The sequence below is a fragment of the Colias croceus genome, chromosome 7, assembly GCF_905220415.1.
Source record: "Colias croceus chromosome 7, ilColCroc2.1".
Classification (NCBI taxonomy): Eukaryota; Metazoa; Arthropoda; class Insecta; order Lepidoptera; family Pieridae; genus Colias; species Colias croceus.
This window is the reverse complement of record NC_059543.1, coordinates 3,671,315-3,688,629: the sequence shown is the minus strand read 5'-3', so window position 1 is coordinate 3,688,629 and position 17,315 is coordinate 3,671,315. Positions and strand designations below refer to the sequence as shown.

The 17,315-nt window shown below is 34.5% G+C and overlaps 4 protein-coding genes across 6 annotated transcripts in view; 2 read left to right on the top strand and 2 right to left on the bottom strand.

Annotated features, from left to right (window-relative positions):
• The window catches only part of LOC123692974 (histone-lysine N-methyltransferase 2C-like), a 44,839-nt gene extending 35,713 nt beyond the window's left edge, over window positions 1–9,126 (bottom strand). For 2 of the 3 annotated variants that reach the window (XM_045637832.1, XM_045637834.1), the window contains exons 1-20: window positions 8,982–9,126; window positions 8,761–8,848; window positions 8,372–8,576; window positions 7,959–8,096; window positions 7,590–7,850; window positions 7,226–7,499; window positions 7,032–7,146; window positions 6,742–6,861; window positions 6,188–6,363; window positions 5,662–5,852; window positions 5,199–5,329; window positions 5,022–5,116; window positions 4,643–4,898; window positions 4,049–4,209; window positions 2,989–3,232; window positions 2,333–2,492; window positions 1,428–1,699; window positions 879–953; window positions 381–617; window positions 26–148 (exon numbers count right to left, since the gene is read on the bottom strand). In XM_045637832.1, coding sequence (XP_045493788.1) covers window positions 26–148; window positions 381–617; window positions 879–953; window positions 1,428–1,699; window positions 2,333–2,492; window positions 2,989–3,232; window positions 4,049–4,209; window positions 4,643–4,898; window positions 5,022–5,116; window positions 5,199–5,329; window positions 5,662–5,852; window positions 6,188–6,363; window positions 6,742–6,861; window positions 7,032–7,146; window positions 7,226–7,499; window positions 7,590–7,850; window positions 7,959–8,096; window positions 8,372–8,576; window positions 8,761–8,848 — 3,322 coding nt within the window. In that variant the 5' untranslated portion in view covers window positions 8,982–9,126. Of the gene's footprint in view, window positions 1–25; window positions 149–380; window positions 618–878; window positions 978–1,427; window positions 1,700–2,332; window positions 2,493–2,988; window positions 3,233–4,048; window positions 4,210–4,642; window positions 4,899–5,021; window positions 5,117–5,198; window positions 5,330–5,661; window positions 5,853–6,187; window positions 6,364–6,741; window positions 6,862–7,031; window positions 7,147–7,225; window positions 7,500–7,589; window positions 7,851–7,958; window positions 8,097–8,371; window positions 8,577–8,760; window positions 8,849–8,981 lie in introns of all 3 variants that reach the window. The other variant, XM_045637833.1, reaches the window with a different exon arrangement.
• Window positions 9,127–10,140: 1,014 nt separating this feature from the next.
• On the top strand, window positions 10,141–11,759 carry LOC123693004 (peroxiredoxin-2). Its single transcript, XM_045637871.1, has 4 exons — window positions 10,141–10,379; window positions 10,475–10,592; window positions 10,667–11,072; window positions 11,179–11,759. The coding sequence occupies exons 1-4, from the start codon at window positions 10,217–10,219 to the stop codon at window positions 11,233–11,235; spliced, it is 744 nt and encodes a 247-aa protein (XP_045493827.1). The 5' UTR covers window positions 10,141–10,216; the 3' UTR covers window positions 11,236–11,759.
• Window positions 11,760–15,334: 3,575 nt separating this feature from the next.
• Window positions 15,335–15,968, top strand: LOC123693012 (rhodanese domain-containing protein CG4456-like). Its single transcript, XM_045637881.1, has 3 exons — window positions 15,335–15,542; window positions 15,641–15,803; window positions 15,901–15,968. Exons 1-3 carry the CDS (start codon window positions 15,404–15,406, stop codon window positions 15,950–15,952), a joined length of 354 nt encoding a protein of 117 aa, XP_045493837.1. The 5' UTR covers window positions 15,335–15,403; the 3' UTR covers window positions 15,953–15,968.
• Window positions 15,964–17,233, bottom strand: LOC123693008 (rhodanese domain-containing protein CG4456-like). Its single transcript, XM_045637877.1, has 4 exons — window positions 16,942–17,233; window positions 16,669–16,866; window positions 16,425–16,587; window positions 15,964–16,175 (listed from the first exon to the last, which is right to left on the bottom strand). Exons 1-4 carry the CDS (start codon window positions 17,045–17,047, stop codon window positions 16,124–16,126), a joined length of 519 nt encoding a protein of 172 aa, XP_045493833.1. The 5' UTR covers window positions 17,048–17,233; the 3' UTR covers window positions 15,964–16,123.
• Between the last annotated feature and the right edge of the window lie 82 nt (window positions 17,234–17,315).

Here is a 17,315-nt window from a genome sequence, read left to right as displayed (position 1 = left end):
ATGCACGAAACAATATAAAAATTACCTGCTGGTTTCGCCGGCTCCAACAGATCTTTTCCGAAGAATGCTTCCTGCATGTATGAGGGAAATTGTTCCATCAATTTAGAGCGAGGTTTGCGTCTCGGTTTTCGTTTGTTACTCGGCGATTCTGTATAATTAGTTTATAGTTATTGTATTAATTTAGTGAGTTAAAAATACGGATTTTTTAAAAAAGAGAAAGGAATTTGTTACGGCATTCGTCTATCGACTTTAACTAAACGAAATTTTATGCAGATGTGACACATTTCATTGCATAGAAAATGCATTAGCAATAATGCTCATATAGTCAAACTTCTCCATAGAAAAACTTACACTACGGAATAAAGTAATTCTCAACTCACCCCCCGAATGTTGCGTACCATCCCCTTCTTTTTCATCCTCATTTTGCGCTTTTGTCGTCTGCCTCTGTCGCACAACGAACCCGCCAATACCAAGCTTGTTCAAGTTCCTCTGTCTCTTCCTACGTAGTACAGTTAGACCAGAGTCTGTAGTGTAGATTGTAAAGCCTTCTGGTACTGGGCCATCGTTGGCCACGTTCCATAGGATGCCCTCTTTGAGATTGGCGTTCGTAGATAAGCCTAGATATTGTGAAGAGATTGGTTAAAACCCCGTTAGGGTTGTAAATAATTTAACAATGAAAAACAAGCTTAATTATTATAGAAATAAATAAAATATTTTTTAAGATTTCATGCAAAAAAATATTAACAAGAATTTACAAGTAACCAAAAAATTAAAAACATAATGAATTGACGAAGCAAAGAGCTATATTTGGTTTTACCATAAACTGAATTCATAAGTTGTGTACATATTCTAGAAAAAAAAAAATTGTTATTTCATACCTGGTTCTTCTTTAACTTCCGCTGTAGTGTCGGGCTTGGTGTCATCGCCCCCATCTGCTTCAGAGTTCTGAACCACTGTTTCAATAGATGCCATTATTTCTAATCCAAAAGCCAGCGTCCAACAAAAACACCCACATTAGACAAACATAATATAATACTTATATACTAGATATAGATAAACATAATGAATATACATAAATAAAATAATGATTTTACATAAGTAAATAATAACCCCATTTTATTAATGAAACTATATTGCATCAGTTTACTGTTACAAATTAAATTAAAAAAAATTATTCATTAAAAATTATAATAAAAAAAATTGAAATATTCATGCCATTTGTCTGAGCTACCAAGATTTTACATGTAAATAATACATTTTATAATAAAAAAGTGTACGCCACACTTCAAATGAATTATAACTTATAGATCAACCTAAAACATGTACATAATATTTAACTTTCCAAATACATATAATCGAACATTATAACACTACAACACCACATACAATTACAACACTATACAAAAAAAAAACACAACATTACTCACCGGCGTCCTTCTCCGTATTTTCATGTTTAAAGCGCCTCTTGCGGCGCGTGTGTGTAACCCCTAACTCCGCCTCCAATTGCTTCATATGATGTGCCCCACGTTGTGACAGACACACGTCATCCACGTAGTATTCTCCGGCTAATCCTAGAGCTAGTGCGGTTAGACGTCCCGCGGGTTTGGATGAACTTGAGTTGTGGGAGTTAGCCGGTTCTATTGCACGCGCTAAATGCGGCGGCGGTATGTCGCGACCGCGGCAGAGTCCGCATTTGTATCTGTATTGAAAATAGGAAATTAAATAGGAAAATAGGAATTAGGTAATTTATTTATAGGAACATATGTTTATAGTTTTATAAGAGACTATTTTTTAAATACATCAATGAAAATATCTAGAAAAAAAAATAATCTATATAACTTAAACAACTTAAACAAGAATTCAATATTGTAGCCAAAGTCTATGGCAATATTTTTTGAAGTGACCTTCTTTAGGCGCGTTGGGAGTAAAATTTCAAAGTCACGTCCGCGTCGTGGCAATACCGTACGTCCTTACTCCATCAGGCGACGATTTTGGTATCTCTGAATCTTTTCAAAGATGTTTCACTTCTGACACGTGTGCCCGGCACATATGCTCTTTTTTTGTAGCAACTTTTAATAAATAATAAAATAATAAATGCGAAAGTAACTCTGTCTTTCTGTCTGTTACTCAATCACGCCTTAACTACTGAATCAATTTGCATGAAATTTGGTATAGAGATATTTTGATACCCAAGAAGGGACATAGGCTACTTTTTACCCCGGGAAATACGATAGGTTTTATCCCGGAAATCCCACGGGAACTATGCGGGTTTTTCTTTGACTGCGCGGGCGAAGTTGCGGGTGGAAAGCTAGGAATAAAATAAAACACTAACCCAGCACGACAGCACAGTTCGGCATCCGCCTCACTGCGTATGTTATCACACGCGGCGTGCAGCCAGCGCGCGCACGGCACGCATTGTATGATCAGCTCGCCGTCCGAGTACGGCTCTGAGCACACGCAGCACATCACCAGGGAGGCACACGGCGCGCATTCTGTACAAATAGCATTTTTATTTTAGGACAAATAATAAACTCTCTTTTATATGCAGTGTACAACTATAGTATATAAATTTACATCTTTTTTATATTTATCTTATTTACATATTTTTCTGTAAATAAGGTTTCCGGTAGGTATTAAAGTAATAAATAGTGTTTTATCAATAAAACCCAATCTGTAATATAAATGGACTAAATAAACTTGTCAAAATTTTAAGCAATTGCTGCTTCAAATATATTTACACTTCAAATCGTCTCAGCAAATATTTTAATACAAGAAGCACGCCCAAACAACAACAACACGGCTGCAGCGCACACATACCTGTATAGTTATCAGTTATCACACCACAGCGACAGAAGTACTCTTTCACGATAGTAAAGTTATCGAAACACAGCTGCGTATCTCACATTCCGCACACAAGACAGCGCCGACAACGCTTTATCCCTATTACAAACGTACAAATCCCCTCCATCCGCTGCAGCGCTCACGTACCCGTATAGTTGTCACACCACAGCTGCGTGTCCCTCGTCCCGCACACGAGACAGCGCCGACAGCGCTCGCAGCGCCACGCGCCCCGCGGCACGTCAGCCAGCTGCGGCCGCGCACAGTATGTATGCCACGCGGTGTCACAATCGTCACATAGTACGAGAAGACCTTCGTCTCCGCGCGAACCGCAGCCTTCGCATACCGTGCAGTCTAGGCAACGCCAGCCAAGGGACACTATCACTTGCGATACCTGTTGGTAAGAAAAAAAAAACAAATTCTAATTACTTATCATTATTTATAAAATTCAATTTACATGGAAATTAAGAATTGTATGTAGAACACAGTATTTTGCCCAAGAAATAGTTGAAGGTTGACTGAATGTGGATTTTTTTTATAACATAATACATTCAGATTAATTTACATAAAATAATATAAAAGAAGATGAAAAAAATCTAAATTTTACAGTCATTATACAGTTGTAATGGGGAATATTCATGTTTTTCTTTTTTGTCTTAAATTAATAGTTTACTATTTTATAACGTAGAAAAAAATATTAATGGGCTTCAAAATACTCTAGATATTTTTAAAAATGAAATTTAAAACTTTTAAAAAATGTAAGCAGTTCAAACGCCGCCATTGTGCGCGCGCTTTGCGTGACGTCACATGACACATCCAGTGGGTGTTTACCTTGTGTTTACTATGGAGTATGGAGTGATGATTCATACAATGTCGTGTCAAATGACGTCACATTTCGTTCGACCAGTGGTGGCGCGTTCTGGCAGTTTGAATTTCGTTCACTTATTTTGCACTTTTTGAATATTATTTTAGGGGTTTAAATAAAAAGTAAATAAAAAAAAATCCTTTTCATTATAATATTACGATAATAAGTATTCGAGAAAAAAATATTTTAGGCCATTTAAAATTTTATGCATATTCCCTAATCCACATTAAATTTTATAAAAAAAAATTAAAACATTACCAAAGAGGAAAAATCTAGTGAACTAGATATATCTAAAAAACTATCATTTATATTTCATCCTATATTTTAAATAGCTCTTCAGCTTACCTTAATATTAACACAGTAAGGATGATACGTCTGTCCACACTGCGCGCAAGCAATAAGACATCCTTCCGAATCAGTTCCAATAGCACCGCACATCACACATAAATCTTGAGTCAGCACAAATTTGTCCTTACTTGAACATAGGACTAACTTATTTTCGACCCCTACAAATAACGAAATGCATGAAGATTAATATATATATATTATGCTGTATGTAAAAAAAAGCATTAGCATGCTATAAACAGCTATTGAATGTCATAATTATACACTCATTAGAAAACTCTGCCTAAAAGATGGATAAGAAGAGTTTTGTTTCGGACAATTTTTGAGTATGATGGTGAGTTCATTATTGTATAGTACTCCAAAAGTGATAATGCACATAGAAATCTTCGTCACAGTTCGGTAACTGTCATATTCCCGGAGCGTCCGAAGACGATATGTATATAGAGTGGTTAAATGCATTTTCTTCATGCATAATTTAGTAAAATTTGTTTAGTGAAATGAAATACATTTTGGAAATACGACAATTAGCGAAGATTTGCATGCGCATTATTAATTTTGGAGTACTGTATGTCAATGCTGTAGAAATATTTTTACCTGGATCATCTTCAGGCGTCTTATTATCTGGTGCCTGTGGTCTCTGGAGACCCAATCCGGGTACTCCGAAAACTCCTCGCATTTTCGGTTTCGATCCTCTCTTTCTACCAAACTCAAGTACTGAGCGTTGACGTTTTTGAAATCCTAGTTTGCCAGCCGGAGGAAACCCGCCTTTTAATTTAAAACCACCAATTTTCTTCTTTGCAACCTTTGATGATACCGAATATGGTTTGCCTTTACCCAATCCTACGTCCGACTGCAATAAAACAATTTAGGTAATACATTAACACACATGAATTTAATTTTTTAATTATATAATATAAAAATAGCAATTACTTTTAGCATTAAGAAAAATTCTTTAAAAAAAAAATTGCAATACCTTTAACTCTATTGCAAGAGGATCTTGCTCTTGTGAATTTTCATCACCAAATGATGAATCTTGTGATGTAGACGCCATGTTGTCCTCTTCAAATGCTACAATAAATACATTTTTTAAGTATATGAAAAAACCTTTTATTATTTTGTACGTAAATATTTTAATAAAAACAATACATACATCCTGTCTTAGATGCCATTTGCATATGCGCTTTGCATAATGGGCATGTGTATTCATATGATGGGTTTTGATCCTTTTTCTGTTTATACTGCTGTGGATCTGCATCCGGATCACACATTCCGTGAACAAATCTATGGGAGAAATAAGAATTTGAAATTAATACATAATATTTATATAATATCATAATTAATCAGAAAATAACGCAAATTATGGTTGACTTAGATAACAGATTTACAAATTGTACTGCAAATAAGTAATCCAATTGGACAGTTTTTCCTACAAAATTTTTAACCATTTCTAAACTTTAACACAAATACAAAAGCTGTTGTTTCTAAAGTGAGGATCAACATATTTTATTACAAAGAGAAATGATTACTTCATGAGACTGTTTCTTGTGTAAAATTTACAATTATTCCTAAATTCGCACCTATCTTGTACATAATTAAACCCTATATTTCCTCACCTCCGACACGCAGTACACCGTATCATATCTCTATATGCTGCGGCTCGATACGCCCGTCGACACAGCGGACAGCATGAGCCCTTATTCCTTTGTTGGTAGCAAGAATCGCACACTGTGTAGTGCGCGTGCCAACGGGAAGATGGTCCAGCGCCGGGTGACCGCGAGCCGCAGTCCGAGCATACGCGGCAACACTATTAGAAATGTTTCTAGTTAATATACTGAGTAAAAACATACTCGTAGTAAAATTAGCTTTTGAGCATAAAATAATGGTATTGGACCACAACAGTATTGTGCTAAATTTAAAAAAAATCGAGGAATTACATGCAAAAAATAAGAATGCATCCCATAATGCTGAAAATATACATTTCATCAAAAATTGCAACTTGTACAAGTGCTGTAAGTTAAAAATTGTAGTACACTTCAGATTCATATATTCCTGTATTTAAACTTCACATTTCACGAGCTTCATCTTGAAATCCATCACCATTATAGCAGTTAGGAAAGTACTGCTCTAGCTCGTTCTCACCTTGCACTTCCACCCGTACTTGGGCACGGTGGCCATGACGGGGCGCAGGCACATCGCGTGGTACAGCTTGTCGCAGTGCTCGCAGGTGACGGCGCGCGACTCCGCGCCGCCCACCGCCTCGCCGCGGCACACCTGGCACACGCGGCACGAGCGGCACGACCAGCCCGCGCGCACTCCTAAACATAAATTTAAGAATTCATTCTTGAAACATTGACTCTCATGTCGACTTTACTACTTATGTGCAAAATTATAGAAGTAAAAATTTTTGCACCGTAATTATACTTATTACTAGTAAGTAAGTATAAACTTCTCTACCCATTTAACTTAATCAATTGTGATACAAAAAAATTGTATTCATAGCCATGTTAATAAGTAATAGTCATGTACATATTTAGTTTAGTTAATAAATTAGAAAAAAAACCTTTAGTAATCAAATGTATCACCTTATCATACGTAAAACTGTTTGGCGAAATTTTTTTTTATTTTCATATTCGTGACGGTATTTATAAAGTTGTCTTAAAATAATATTTACACATTATTTGTTTAAAACCTACCTGGCAGCTGAGCAAGTCCCACACAAGTGCCATGATAATGTCCTCCACAAATTACACATGTCATGAGATTGGACATGTCTCCTATTGTTCGACAAGTCCTACAATCAATATCAGCAGTGCCTGAAGGAAAGAAGAATTTTGTATTACATTACATATACGCAAGCATGAGATCTCAAACTTGGAAAAATTTAGTTCAAGTTTACTTGAAATAGCACTAGCACAGTATAGATTGATCATTGATATAATTTTTTTTTTGATTAAGGTAATAGCATCATAATGTTTCAACTTACACACAAGAGGTGCTTGATATAAATGGTCTTTACAGAAGGAAGATTTTGTTTGGAAGTCCATAAATCCTCCAGAAGCAAGAACACATGGCAAATGGTAGTATTTGCTACAGCTCATCTGTAACAAAATTATGGAATTAACTTAAGAATAAAAAAAAAATGATACAATTATTAGAGAAAATGTTTCATTATCTTACCTTGCAAGGTATACTAGCACCATGGCGTTGACAAAATGAACACTTTCTCAGAAGCGCTGCTGTAACAATTCCTCTAACTCTAGCTTCTTCCAACTGTTCTTTATTTTCTTCTGAACTAGATGCAGCAACTTCTTCTTGGAAAGGTGGACTGAACTCAAGGCAACAGCGATGAATGTAAAGCATTCCTGAAGATACTAGTGAAGGCAATTCCACTGAGTCTATGTGTCCAATTATTGACAATTCATCTGTATGTTCCATGTTGTATAATGGTGTCCTAAATCGAAGAAAATATTTATGTATAAATAAATTAAACTGTAAGTATTGCTATACTGTTGTAAGGGATAAAACACATTAGTGTACATACTTGCACTTGTTAAATGACTTCTGTCTCCTACTCAAAGGTAGTAAAGCTTGTTGTTGAGTAGCATCCAACATTTCCAATGGTGGTGACGCCAAACCAGCAGGCAAGTTAGTAGGAGTTGTGGGTGTAGGAGTAGTGGGTACTGAAGTCGCAGCTGGTGTAGTGTTACCATCCTCCTCCACGCTACAAGGTATTTGCTTCATCTCTCCTTGTCCTAGCTGACTGCGTTCACTTAGGTTACACAAGGCACAAACTTTGCCAGGCCTAAAAATAAAATCAAAAGTAAAAGTACAATTTAAATATTTAATATAAGTAACTAAAAACTTTCTGTCTTTCATTAAAAAAAAAGTATTATGAAATATCAAAACATACCACTTTTCTGGTGTGTAAGGTGGCTCTTCTGGGGCTGGCATTGTAAAATCATCATCTTCCATCATATCATCAAGTGCATCATCTCTACTAGTGCGGTGGCGTTTAGCACCTCTCAATGTTCCAGCATTACCTCTATACCTAAAGAAATAAGTTTTAATAATAATTTTACTTTTTTTATAAATATTAATACACACTATTAAATGGCTGGTTTACATATGTATATTTATGTGTGTATGTTCAGTTTTTTAGACATTCACACTCCTCATCAATGTATCACAATCATTTCAAATCATTATACTTAGCATATTATAGCATACCTATATGGAAAGTTGAAGACAAGTTGTGTGATTTACAATCATAATCAAGTCATCATATTTGTCAACATAGTAATGCCATACAAAATTATAACTTACCTCCTAACAATTTTGCCCTCTTTCGCCAATTTGACCCCCTCCTTCCGGGGTCTGCCAGGTCCTCGTCGTGATGTAAAGAATGGGCGTGTGTATGTTTGATGAAAAAATGCAGTTTGAGACACTGCAGCGTGAGGGGATGCTGGCTCTTCGCCTCTTGGAGATGATGCACATGATGTAGGCGTTGATGCTGGTCCTGCATAAAAATCTGTAGAATTTTGCGACAAAAGAGGAAAAAAACGATGTAAATAATAGATAAATAAAAGAAGCAATCGTAAATAAACTAAAGCAAACACATGAACAACATTCACATTACTGAACAAAAGTATTGGAAAAAAAGGTACTACGGCGTTAGCTTTTCGATTATCACGTCAATAATTTGTATGCCTTACCTGAAGAAGGCTGAGCTTCACATTCTTCATCGGACCCATCGTCAACTAATGAGTCCACGTCCAACACTCCTTCGTCTGGTACGTCCATCTGAAATTTCCATTCATTAGGACGACGCGTAATATATTCCAATTGCTCTTCAAAATGAAAAACTTTAAACCAAACACTAATGTAATCTGACCGCCATAATGATTGACGAGTGGAACTTTAACTAAAAACTTACCGCAAGTCTTTGCGATGGACTTGTAAAAAACCAAACTCACGGAAACACTTTTATAAATGAATAGAAATACATTTCTTTTACGTTTTAAAATAATAACAATAAAGAAGCATCAAACTCCGAAAAAAGTACAACACTCGCTTGCGATAGCAAGTGCAAACGGAAGTAGTGATGTGACATATGATAGAATGTAATTACATAAATCGGTAACCGGTTCATACATTTACTTTTCTCTTTTACATAAAATGCTAACCATAAAATTAATTATGAACTGTGATTATGAACAAATAAGAAATAAACAATAATGAACGAATGGAATATTTATTATTATAAAAATACTTAACACTGGTATTATTAAAAAATACATCTTAGAAGGTATGTACCTATGTATTTAAAAATGAATCTTTCTTAGGCCCTGTTTCCACCTGCAAGTAAACTTCTGCAAGAACTGTCCGACAGTCTGTCTGACAGCAGCTTGCATGTGTAAACTCGGCGTTTCCACCTGCAAGTAGACTTGCAAGTTGCTGTCAGACAGACTGTCGGACACTTCTCGCGGAAGTTTTCTTGCAGGTGGAAACGCGGCCTTAAACATTGCTTAGGCCGCGTTTCCATCTGCAAGAAACTTGCAAGTCTAATTCCGCGTTTTCACCTGCAAGTAGACTTGCAAGTTGCTGTCAAACAGACTGTCGGACATTTCTCGCGGAAGTTTTCTTGCAGGTGGACAGGCGGCCTAAGACATAGGCCACGTTTCGCCATCGAACTATCTGCTTTTGTAAATTATGGAATTTATTACTGTGAATTAGACCTATTTGTAATATTAGTAGTTGCGTAGGTACATAAAAATGTTTTCCCCTCCTATATTACTTGCTCTGTGTTCCCCTCAGCTCAGTAGAAATCACAGGTAGAAAGGATAAAAACCTATCACAACAAAATATACACACCACACACACGTACACAGGATGCAATTTTCAAGTATCATGGTGGAGGAATAACTTATGAAAGTTTATTGTTTTGTGGTTGACTTGTGGTCTACGCTTGTGGTTGAGTTTCATGCACAGGTTTCATGTAAACTTACAAAAGTCAACATCTGTGCCAAATGTCAAATGTCACAAATAAAATAGGTACTTACGATAATGTTTGTGTGTCTGTTCATATTTTGTTAACGTGTCGATTGGTGTCGATTTTCGATAACTCGTTTTATTGATAAGATTAAACATAATTTTTTAATAATTTCTAAAATGAAATTTATAGAAATAGCGATTATTTTTCTAATATACTTCACTTCTAGAAGTTTTTCAACACTCTTTGAATCAGATTCGTGCTATTCCTTCGGTAGCGGCAATGTTTTTCCCGGCGGCGCCAGAAGAATTGATCATAAATTACAATTTACAAAAGCCATGAGTAAGTTTTGAATTTCTCATACAGAAAATATTTAATTTTGACTTATTTTATTCATTAATTATTGTTAAAGTTGCACATATCTTACTAATTTTTAGTTTCAAAACCGGCCCCTGAGTGGGAGGCAACTGCTGTTGTAAATGGAGAAATCACACAACTATCCCTATCAAGCTTCAAAGGAAAATATGTAGTATTCTTCTTCTACCCCCTGGACTTGTAAGTAAAATTTAAAAAGCAAATTTTAAAAACATTTAAATTTATCATTTTAAAACTACATTTTTATATTACAGTACCTTTGTATGCCCCACGGAAATTTTAGCGTTTTCCGAAAGAATTGAAGAATTCAGGAAAATAAATACAGAAGTCATTGCCTGTTCAGTGGACTCCCATTTTACTCATTTAGCTTTTATTAATACTCCACGCAAGGAGGGAGGTCTTGGCAAAATTAACATCCCACTCTTGAGTGACTTGACTCACACAATAGCTAAAGACTATGGAGTATATTTGGAAGATTTAGGACACACATTGAGAGGACTCTTCATCATTGATGATAAAGGAATTTTGAGACAGATTACCATGAATGACTTGCCTGTGGGTAGATCAGTAGATGAAACTTTAAGATTAGTACAAGCATTCCAATACACAGATAATCATGGAGAGGTGTGCCCTGCTGGGTGGAAACCCGGGCAAGATACTGTAAGTTGAATTTATTATATTTAATGCAAAAATAATGCATAGAAAATTGTCCTAACATCATTTTCAATGTTCAGTTACTAATAATATTATTGCTTGTTTGTTTCAGATTATCCCTAATCCAGATGAAAAGAAGAAGTACTTTGAGAAGGTGGCTAAGAATTAAGGTTTATTACTTTATACATATAACTGTAGTACATTCCAAACTCTGGTCAGTAATTTTCAAAAGCATCAAAATATGAAATTTTCTGTGCCTGATTAAATCCATGATTTGTATAGAAAATTAAGCTAGTTCATCTGGACTGGAAATGTCTATATATTTTGTACAATATACAAAAATATTAATTTTACATTGACAATATTATAATATTAACTCAAATGATAAATAATTGATAATCACAATAAGCTTATTAATAAGACACAAGTTACAAATGTACAGCACATCTTATTTATAATACTTTAATTATTAATATTCTTGTTTCAAATTTTGTGGAAAATTCTCTTATTAAATTCTCAAATTATATTTTCATAATTAAAATTTTGTATATGAGTCCATAAATGGAAACCTTATTTATTTGATGCTCAAATACTATAGAGATTATCATTTTAATGCTTTCTTATACAGTACATCACCAATTGTTAGTAAAGTAAGACTGTCTTTTTTAATACATTTTTTATTTTTTGTAATAATTATTGTTTTTTATTGCGTTCCTTATCTTTTTCGTGTTGTGTAACATGCTATTTAACAGGGGAAGGGTCAATTTAGAATATGGTAAATCATTATATTTTGCCTCTTTATATAAAACGCAATGTTTGGCTACAGCACTAATTTGATGAAAATATAACATCAATATTATCTTAAATGCTCCAACTTCTAAGTCAAAAGTCATCGTGTTACAGTTTTAATTTATAGAATTAAAAAGATTTATAAAAACTTACAAATTTGCTCAAGCCAAAACTAACCAAAGAAGAGGATTTTATTTAAAAGTACGCGCCAAAAGTTTTGACAGACTTCCATTTCCGCTTGGACATATTGTTATATTTCGGTGAGATTTATCAGATAGCAAGTCCATCAAGGATTCTAGATTAATAACAGCGCAGTAAAAAAAATAAATATTAATATTCTAATACATAATTCGTAAATACTAATCATTTCAAAGCGATTACATAGAAGTGTGGCAAATGTTGCTCAACAGTTGTCCAACGTAATAATAATTAAAAGTATGCGCATGCGGTGATAACATAAAATTAGGTAGTCGCGGAAGAATTCTAATCAATACCCGCGGCCCCATCATTAAAGCGGCTCGACGGAACACAGTGGGGCTTTAGGCGGTAAGAATCCGACATAACCCACGGCTCCTTCCCCGGGGGCCGTGGGTATCTATCTTTCCACTATAAAAAAAAAATTAGTGCGTGTACTAGAGTACACACGTAAGAAGTGAAACTTAGGGATATGAAAAAGTTGGCGCGTAACCTAGAGAGGCGATCGCTACTAAACTCTCTTTAACACGAGCTAGAGGCAAGAATCACAAGTCTCTTTAGTCTGTGCCGGACGCTTGCCGCGTCAACACGTGTTATTGCTCTGTTCAAAATGCCTTCGTGTGTGCTAAGATATTGTTTTAACAGTTCCCATAATACAAACAAATCCCGAGGAGTGACTTGTCACCAGTAAGTTTCCTTATTATGAGTAAGTCATGCATTTTACTAATATTGTTATCATTTTGCGAAAAATCACCACGCGTTCTGCGTTTCGCGCCATTTTTCATAGACTAACAGCACAGACGTGACACTATCGATGAGTGTTAAAAAAATGTAACTGGATTTTTTAACTATGAATATACAATATGAAAGATTACCGTGGTGTAGTACCTAAATATTTATACTTTTACCCGACTACACAAAGTAAAACGGTAGGTTATATTAAGTAATATTTATTTATTTACCTATTTTTATTTATTAAAAAAAGGTTCATCAACAGTTGTTCCAATAGGATTTATAAATTATTATGCACAACAATTACAAATAAACACAACATTCACAGAAACTAATACAGTAAAAGTTCCTTAATCGCGCTTCCTTTATTCGCGTTTTCACTATTCGCGGATTAAAAAAATGCGACCCAATTTCTATATTCGAATGTAAAAATTTTTTTATTCGCGGATTTAATAAGTACATACATAATAATAAAATTATTCCAATAGGTATCTTACCCAATATCCTTGTCAAATGGACTAATAAGAAAGTAAAATAGATTTTATTACAAGTTTGCCTAAAGTACATATTATTATGTTCTTAAATGATATCGCCGAGGCCTTTGACACAAGCCGCCTTTGTCGCAAGCCGCCCTTGCGGCGATTGATGTTTTTGAGAATGTAAATAAACAGAATGGAAGCAACCTTATAACTCAATAAATAAAGTATATTTTTAAATGTAGTTCCGTTTATAGTAAAAGCCGCTTTGCGTATTTATTGTTTCGTCTTTCACATTCGTTACAAAAATTGTGATCGAGTAAGGGGGCGTCCATAAATTACGTGAGGTGTTTTTTTAAATTACTTCTGCCCCTCCCTCCCCCCCTGGTGAGATGTCGTGAGATTTTATTCAACCCCCTCCCCCATCCTCGAATCTCACGTGAGCTTTTTCAAAATGTGAGTTTCTTATAGGTACGTAAACGCCATCAACATTGAATCATCGTATCCATTTAATTAGGGCTATTATAAACCAATACTCCAAAATTCGATTACATCATGAAGCAAAAACTGATAAAACTATTGATTACTACACAAAACGACAAAAGCTTACTAAATTGATATTATTTAAAGGAAATTAAAATACATAGTTTAATATAAAATCCTCTTTTTATTAATTCCCTAGTATCAGTACCACCAGATAGTACCAAGTAAACAGATTGCACAATGTGTCGCATCTGCACGCATTGCTTAATCTTTGAACTTGAAGCCACGCCTCGCTCGTTCCACACGTACCCCACCACATCGGCCGCGCGCAATGTTTTTGTTTGGAATAACCTCTCTAGTACGTAGTACATATATCTCGATGCGCGTAACGCAAAAATGTCACGCCTACGGCGTAACGCAAAAATGTCACGCCTACGGCGTAACGCAAAAATGTCACGCCTACAGCGTAACGCAAAAATGTTACACTAAATTTTTGTCCAACCCCGTTAAAGAAGTTTCACTTCAAAAAAAAAGGTAGGTACATATAATTTTTTGCCTTTGAGTACCTTCCCAGAGTCGGTCTATGTAAAGGTTCTCAATGTTTTTGACCTAACCTACCTATTCAGGTTCAGGCTGCATAGGCAAAGCATAGGCTTAGGGCGTATTCAGAAAGAAAGCTGGAAACTGATAAGCGCTTACTGGCGCTTATTAGCGCAGGTAACCCACGCAAGAAAATATATGATCGAGCGCCGACGAGTTCCGACAAGCTTCAACACGCACTGGTCAGCGCTGGGCGCTGCCATATAAAATTTGTCTTGGTCTGCTTCAACCTGCTTTTTTTGTGTAGAACGAACCAGCACTGACAAGCGCCGGTAAGTGCTTAAAAGTTTTCAGCTTTAGGGCTGTGGCTTATGGCATAGGTAATAAAATACTACTAGGTACTAGTAATAATTCAGGAGTAGGATTAATCATGTAGTTTTATTTAAGTCGACGTCATATTTTATTATTTAACGATATAAAAAAGTTCAAGATAATTATTATTCTACACTTAATAATTAATATCAAGTGATATAGATAAAAAATAAAAGGTCATGTTCATAATCTGTTGAAATGATTCCGTGTTTTCCAATTACAGCACTAGAGCGCATTATGCGGCATAATGCTTAACGTTGAATGTTCCAACTACAGCAACGCTTTGCACAATCGAGCACTGTTAAAAGTAGTGCGCGTGAATTGATGCGTGCAATCGATTTATCGTTAGTAATTATTAATTGTTGGAAAAAATTTTAAAGCTTTCGTTTCATTGTAGTTTTTTCGAAGTAATCAAAGTTAATTCAAATTGTGTTAAAAAAATAAATATAAGTATGGATGAAGGTACAAACTTTGAAAAAAATGTTAATGAAATAATCAACACTGAACTTAGCGCAACCTGCTGGTGCGTTTCACGTTCCAATTAAGCATCAGCATAATTCGGCATTGTGCGCCACTGAGTCGCATTATGCTCTGTAATTGGAAAACAGCCATTGTTTTCTATTTGTATGAAATTGTATCTGAATTCTGAGCTTAATCTGTGATTCTGAGCTGTCAGTTAAAATAAATAAATAAAACTTTCTCTATTTTGTTTGTTGTGTTTTCAATCGAAAAATTTGATATATTGATATAATGGTAGACCCAGTTAGAGTTGTTAGTTACGAAGACATGTTAAAAGTTATATATCAACCAGAGAAAGTAATAATCGATGTACGTAATCCAGATGAAATCGAATCCACTGGAAAAATTCCATCGAGCATAAATATACCTTGTAAGTGCTTGTAAAATAGTTTATTGCTTAATTATCATATTATTATTAAGTATTATTACTTACGTATATATCTTACATAAGTTTAATATAATTTATAGTAAATACTGTGCAAGATGCACTTACTACAATGTCTGAAGAAGAATTCAAGAAACAATATCAGAGGCCTAAACCATCTCCGTCAGATGAGCTAATTTTTTATTGCCGTTCTGGCCAGCGTTCTTCAGAAGCGTTAAACAGAGCAATAAAGTTAGGATATTCAAAGTGAGTTCTTTGACTGACAGATTTTATAGTAAAGTATGTTTTAACCTTGTAGAAAGTAGAACCTATTCAAAAAATGTATGAATCTTTTTATTTACAGATCCAAAACTTATTTGGGCAGCTGGAATGACTGGTCAAGCAGACAGAAATAAAATTCTTGAAATATTTTATAATCTTTTATTACTGAGAAACCTTACTTGTTTGACTTTGATTATACATTTATTTACCACATTACAATTTACAAGTCATCTATACACAATATACAATTATTGTAATTTTAAAGTCCTTTCATTGATGGTTCATAATTACACCAAAAGAACGATTTATTGTGTTTTGTGAGCCCAATCTGTCCAACTTCCAAGATAATTCTTTACACTGAAATTAAAATAAGATACAGATTTTTATACATCTAAAGAGTAAAGACTCATTGCTAACATGCACTAAAAAAGGTTTGAATGCTGTTAAGATCACAACAATTAACTGTAAGAAAAACAAACTTAAAAAAACAGACTAAAGGCTGAACAAAGCAGTAACAAAACAATGCTTTTTTTGGTGATAATATTGTTTGTGCAGGTTTTATATGCAAGTCTTTTTATTTGTAATATGTCACAATGTAATACTTACTTTTTAAATCCCAAGTTAATGGCATTTTGCTGAGCCATACCAGACCTCTTGCCAATCATACAATAGAAAATGATTTCTGTATTCTCAGAGGGTTTCTCCCTTTTATATAGTTTTGTAAATTCATCATCAGACATAGTGCCTAATGCGGGAGTCACATTTCCTACTATGAAGACATAATTCAATAAAATATAGGTATAACAAAATGCTTATTATAAAATCTACATTAAATACTATAATAGCTTACAGGGTATATTCACACTGTTTGGAATGCTTCCATGCTCTTTTACTTCATCAGGTTCTCTAACATCAATAATATACACACTATCATTGGAAGTTGCTTTTTTAACATGTTCATAATCTACTATGACATCTTCTATTTTAGCTTTTTCTGAATATGAGCGACGAAGACATAAATTTAAGTTATTTACTGTGCTGTTTTCAACTGAAATAAAAGTGAAATATATAGGTATAAACAAGTCTTCGTAGTTCAAAAAAATAAGGAGACCATAATACATACGCGTTACAGAAGCTTTATACGAGGACAAATGTAAATTTTGATTAGCAGTTCGAGTAATGAATTTGTATGATGTAAAAATTTGACGATAGAGGCAACGTCCCAACATTTTAAATCGAATCAGTAAAATTATTTAAAACAAGTTAGAAAAAGTATCAGATATCAAATTATAAATGAAATTTAGAGTATTCAATTCTATAACGAAAAAATTCCAAGAGAACAAAATGTAGAACAGTTGCCGATTTCAGTAATCACTAATCAGTTTATATTTGGATTTTCAAGACAAACAAATAATTTGACTTCAAGTTTTCAAAATGACTTTGACATTTCAAAGATCGATTTGTTGTTGCTACCGTCAAAAAGACAAGAAATCTATA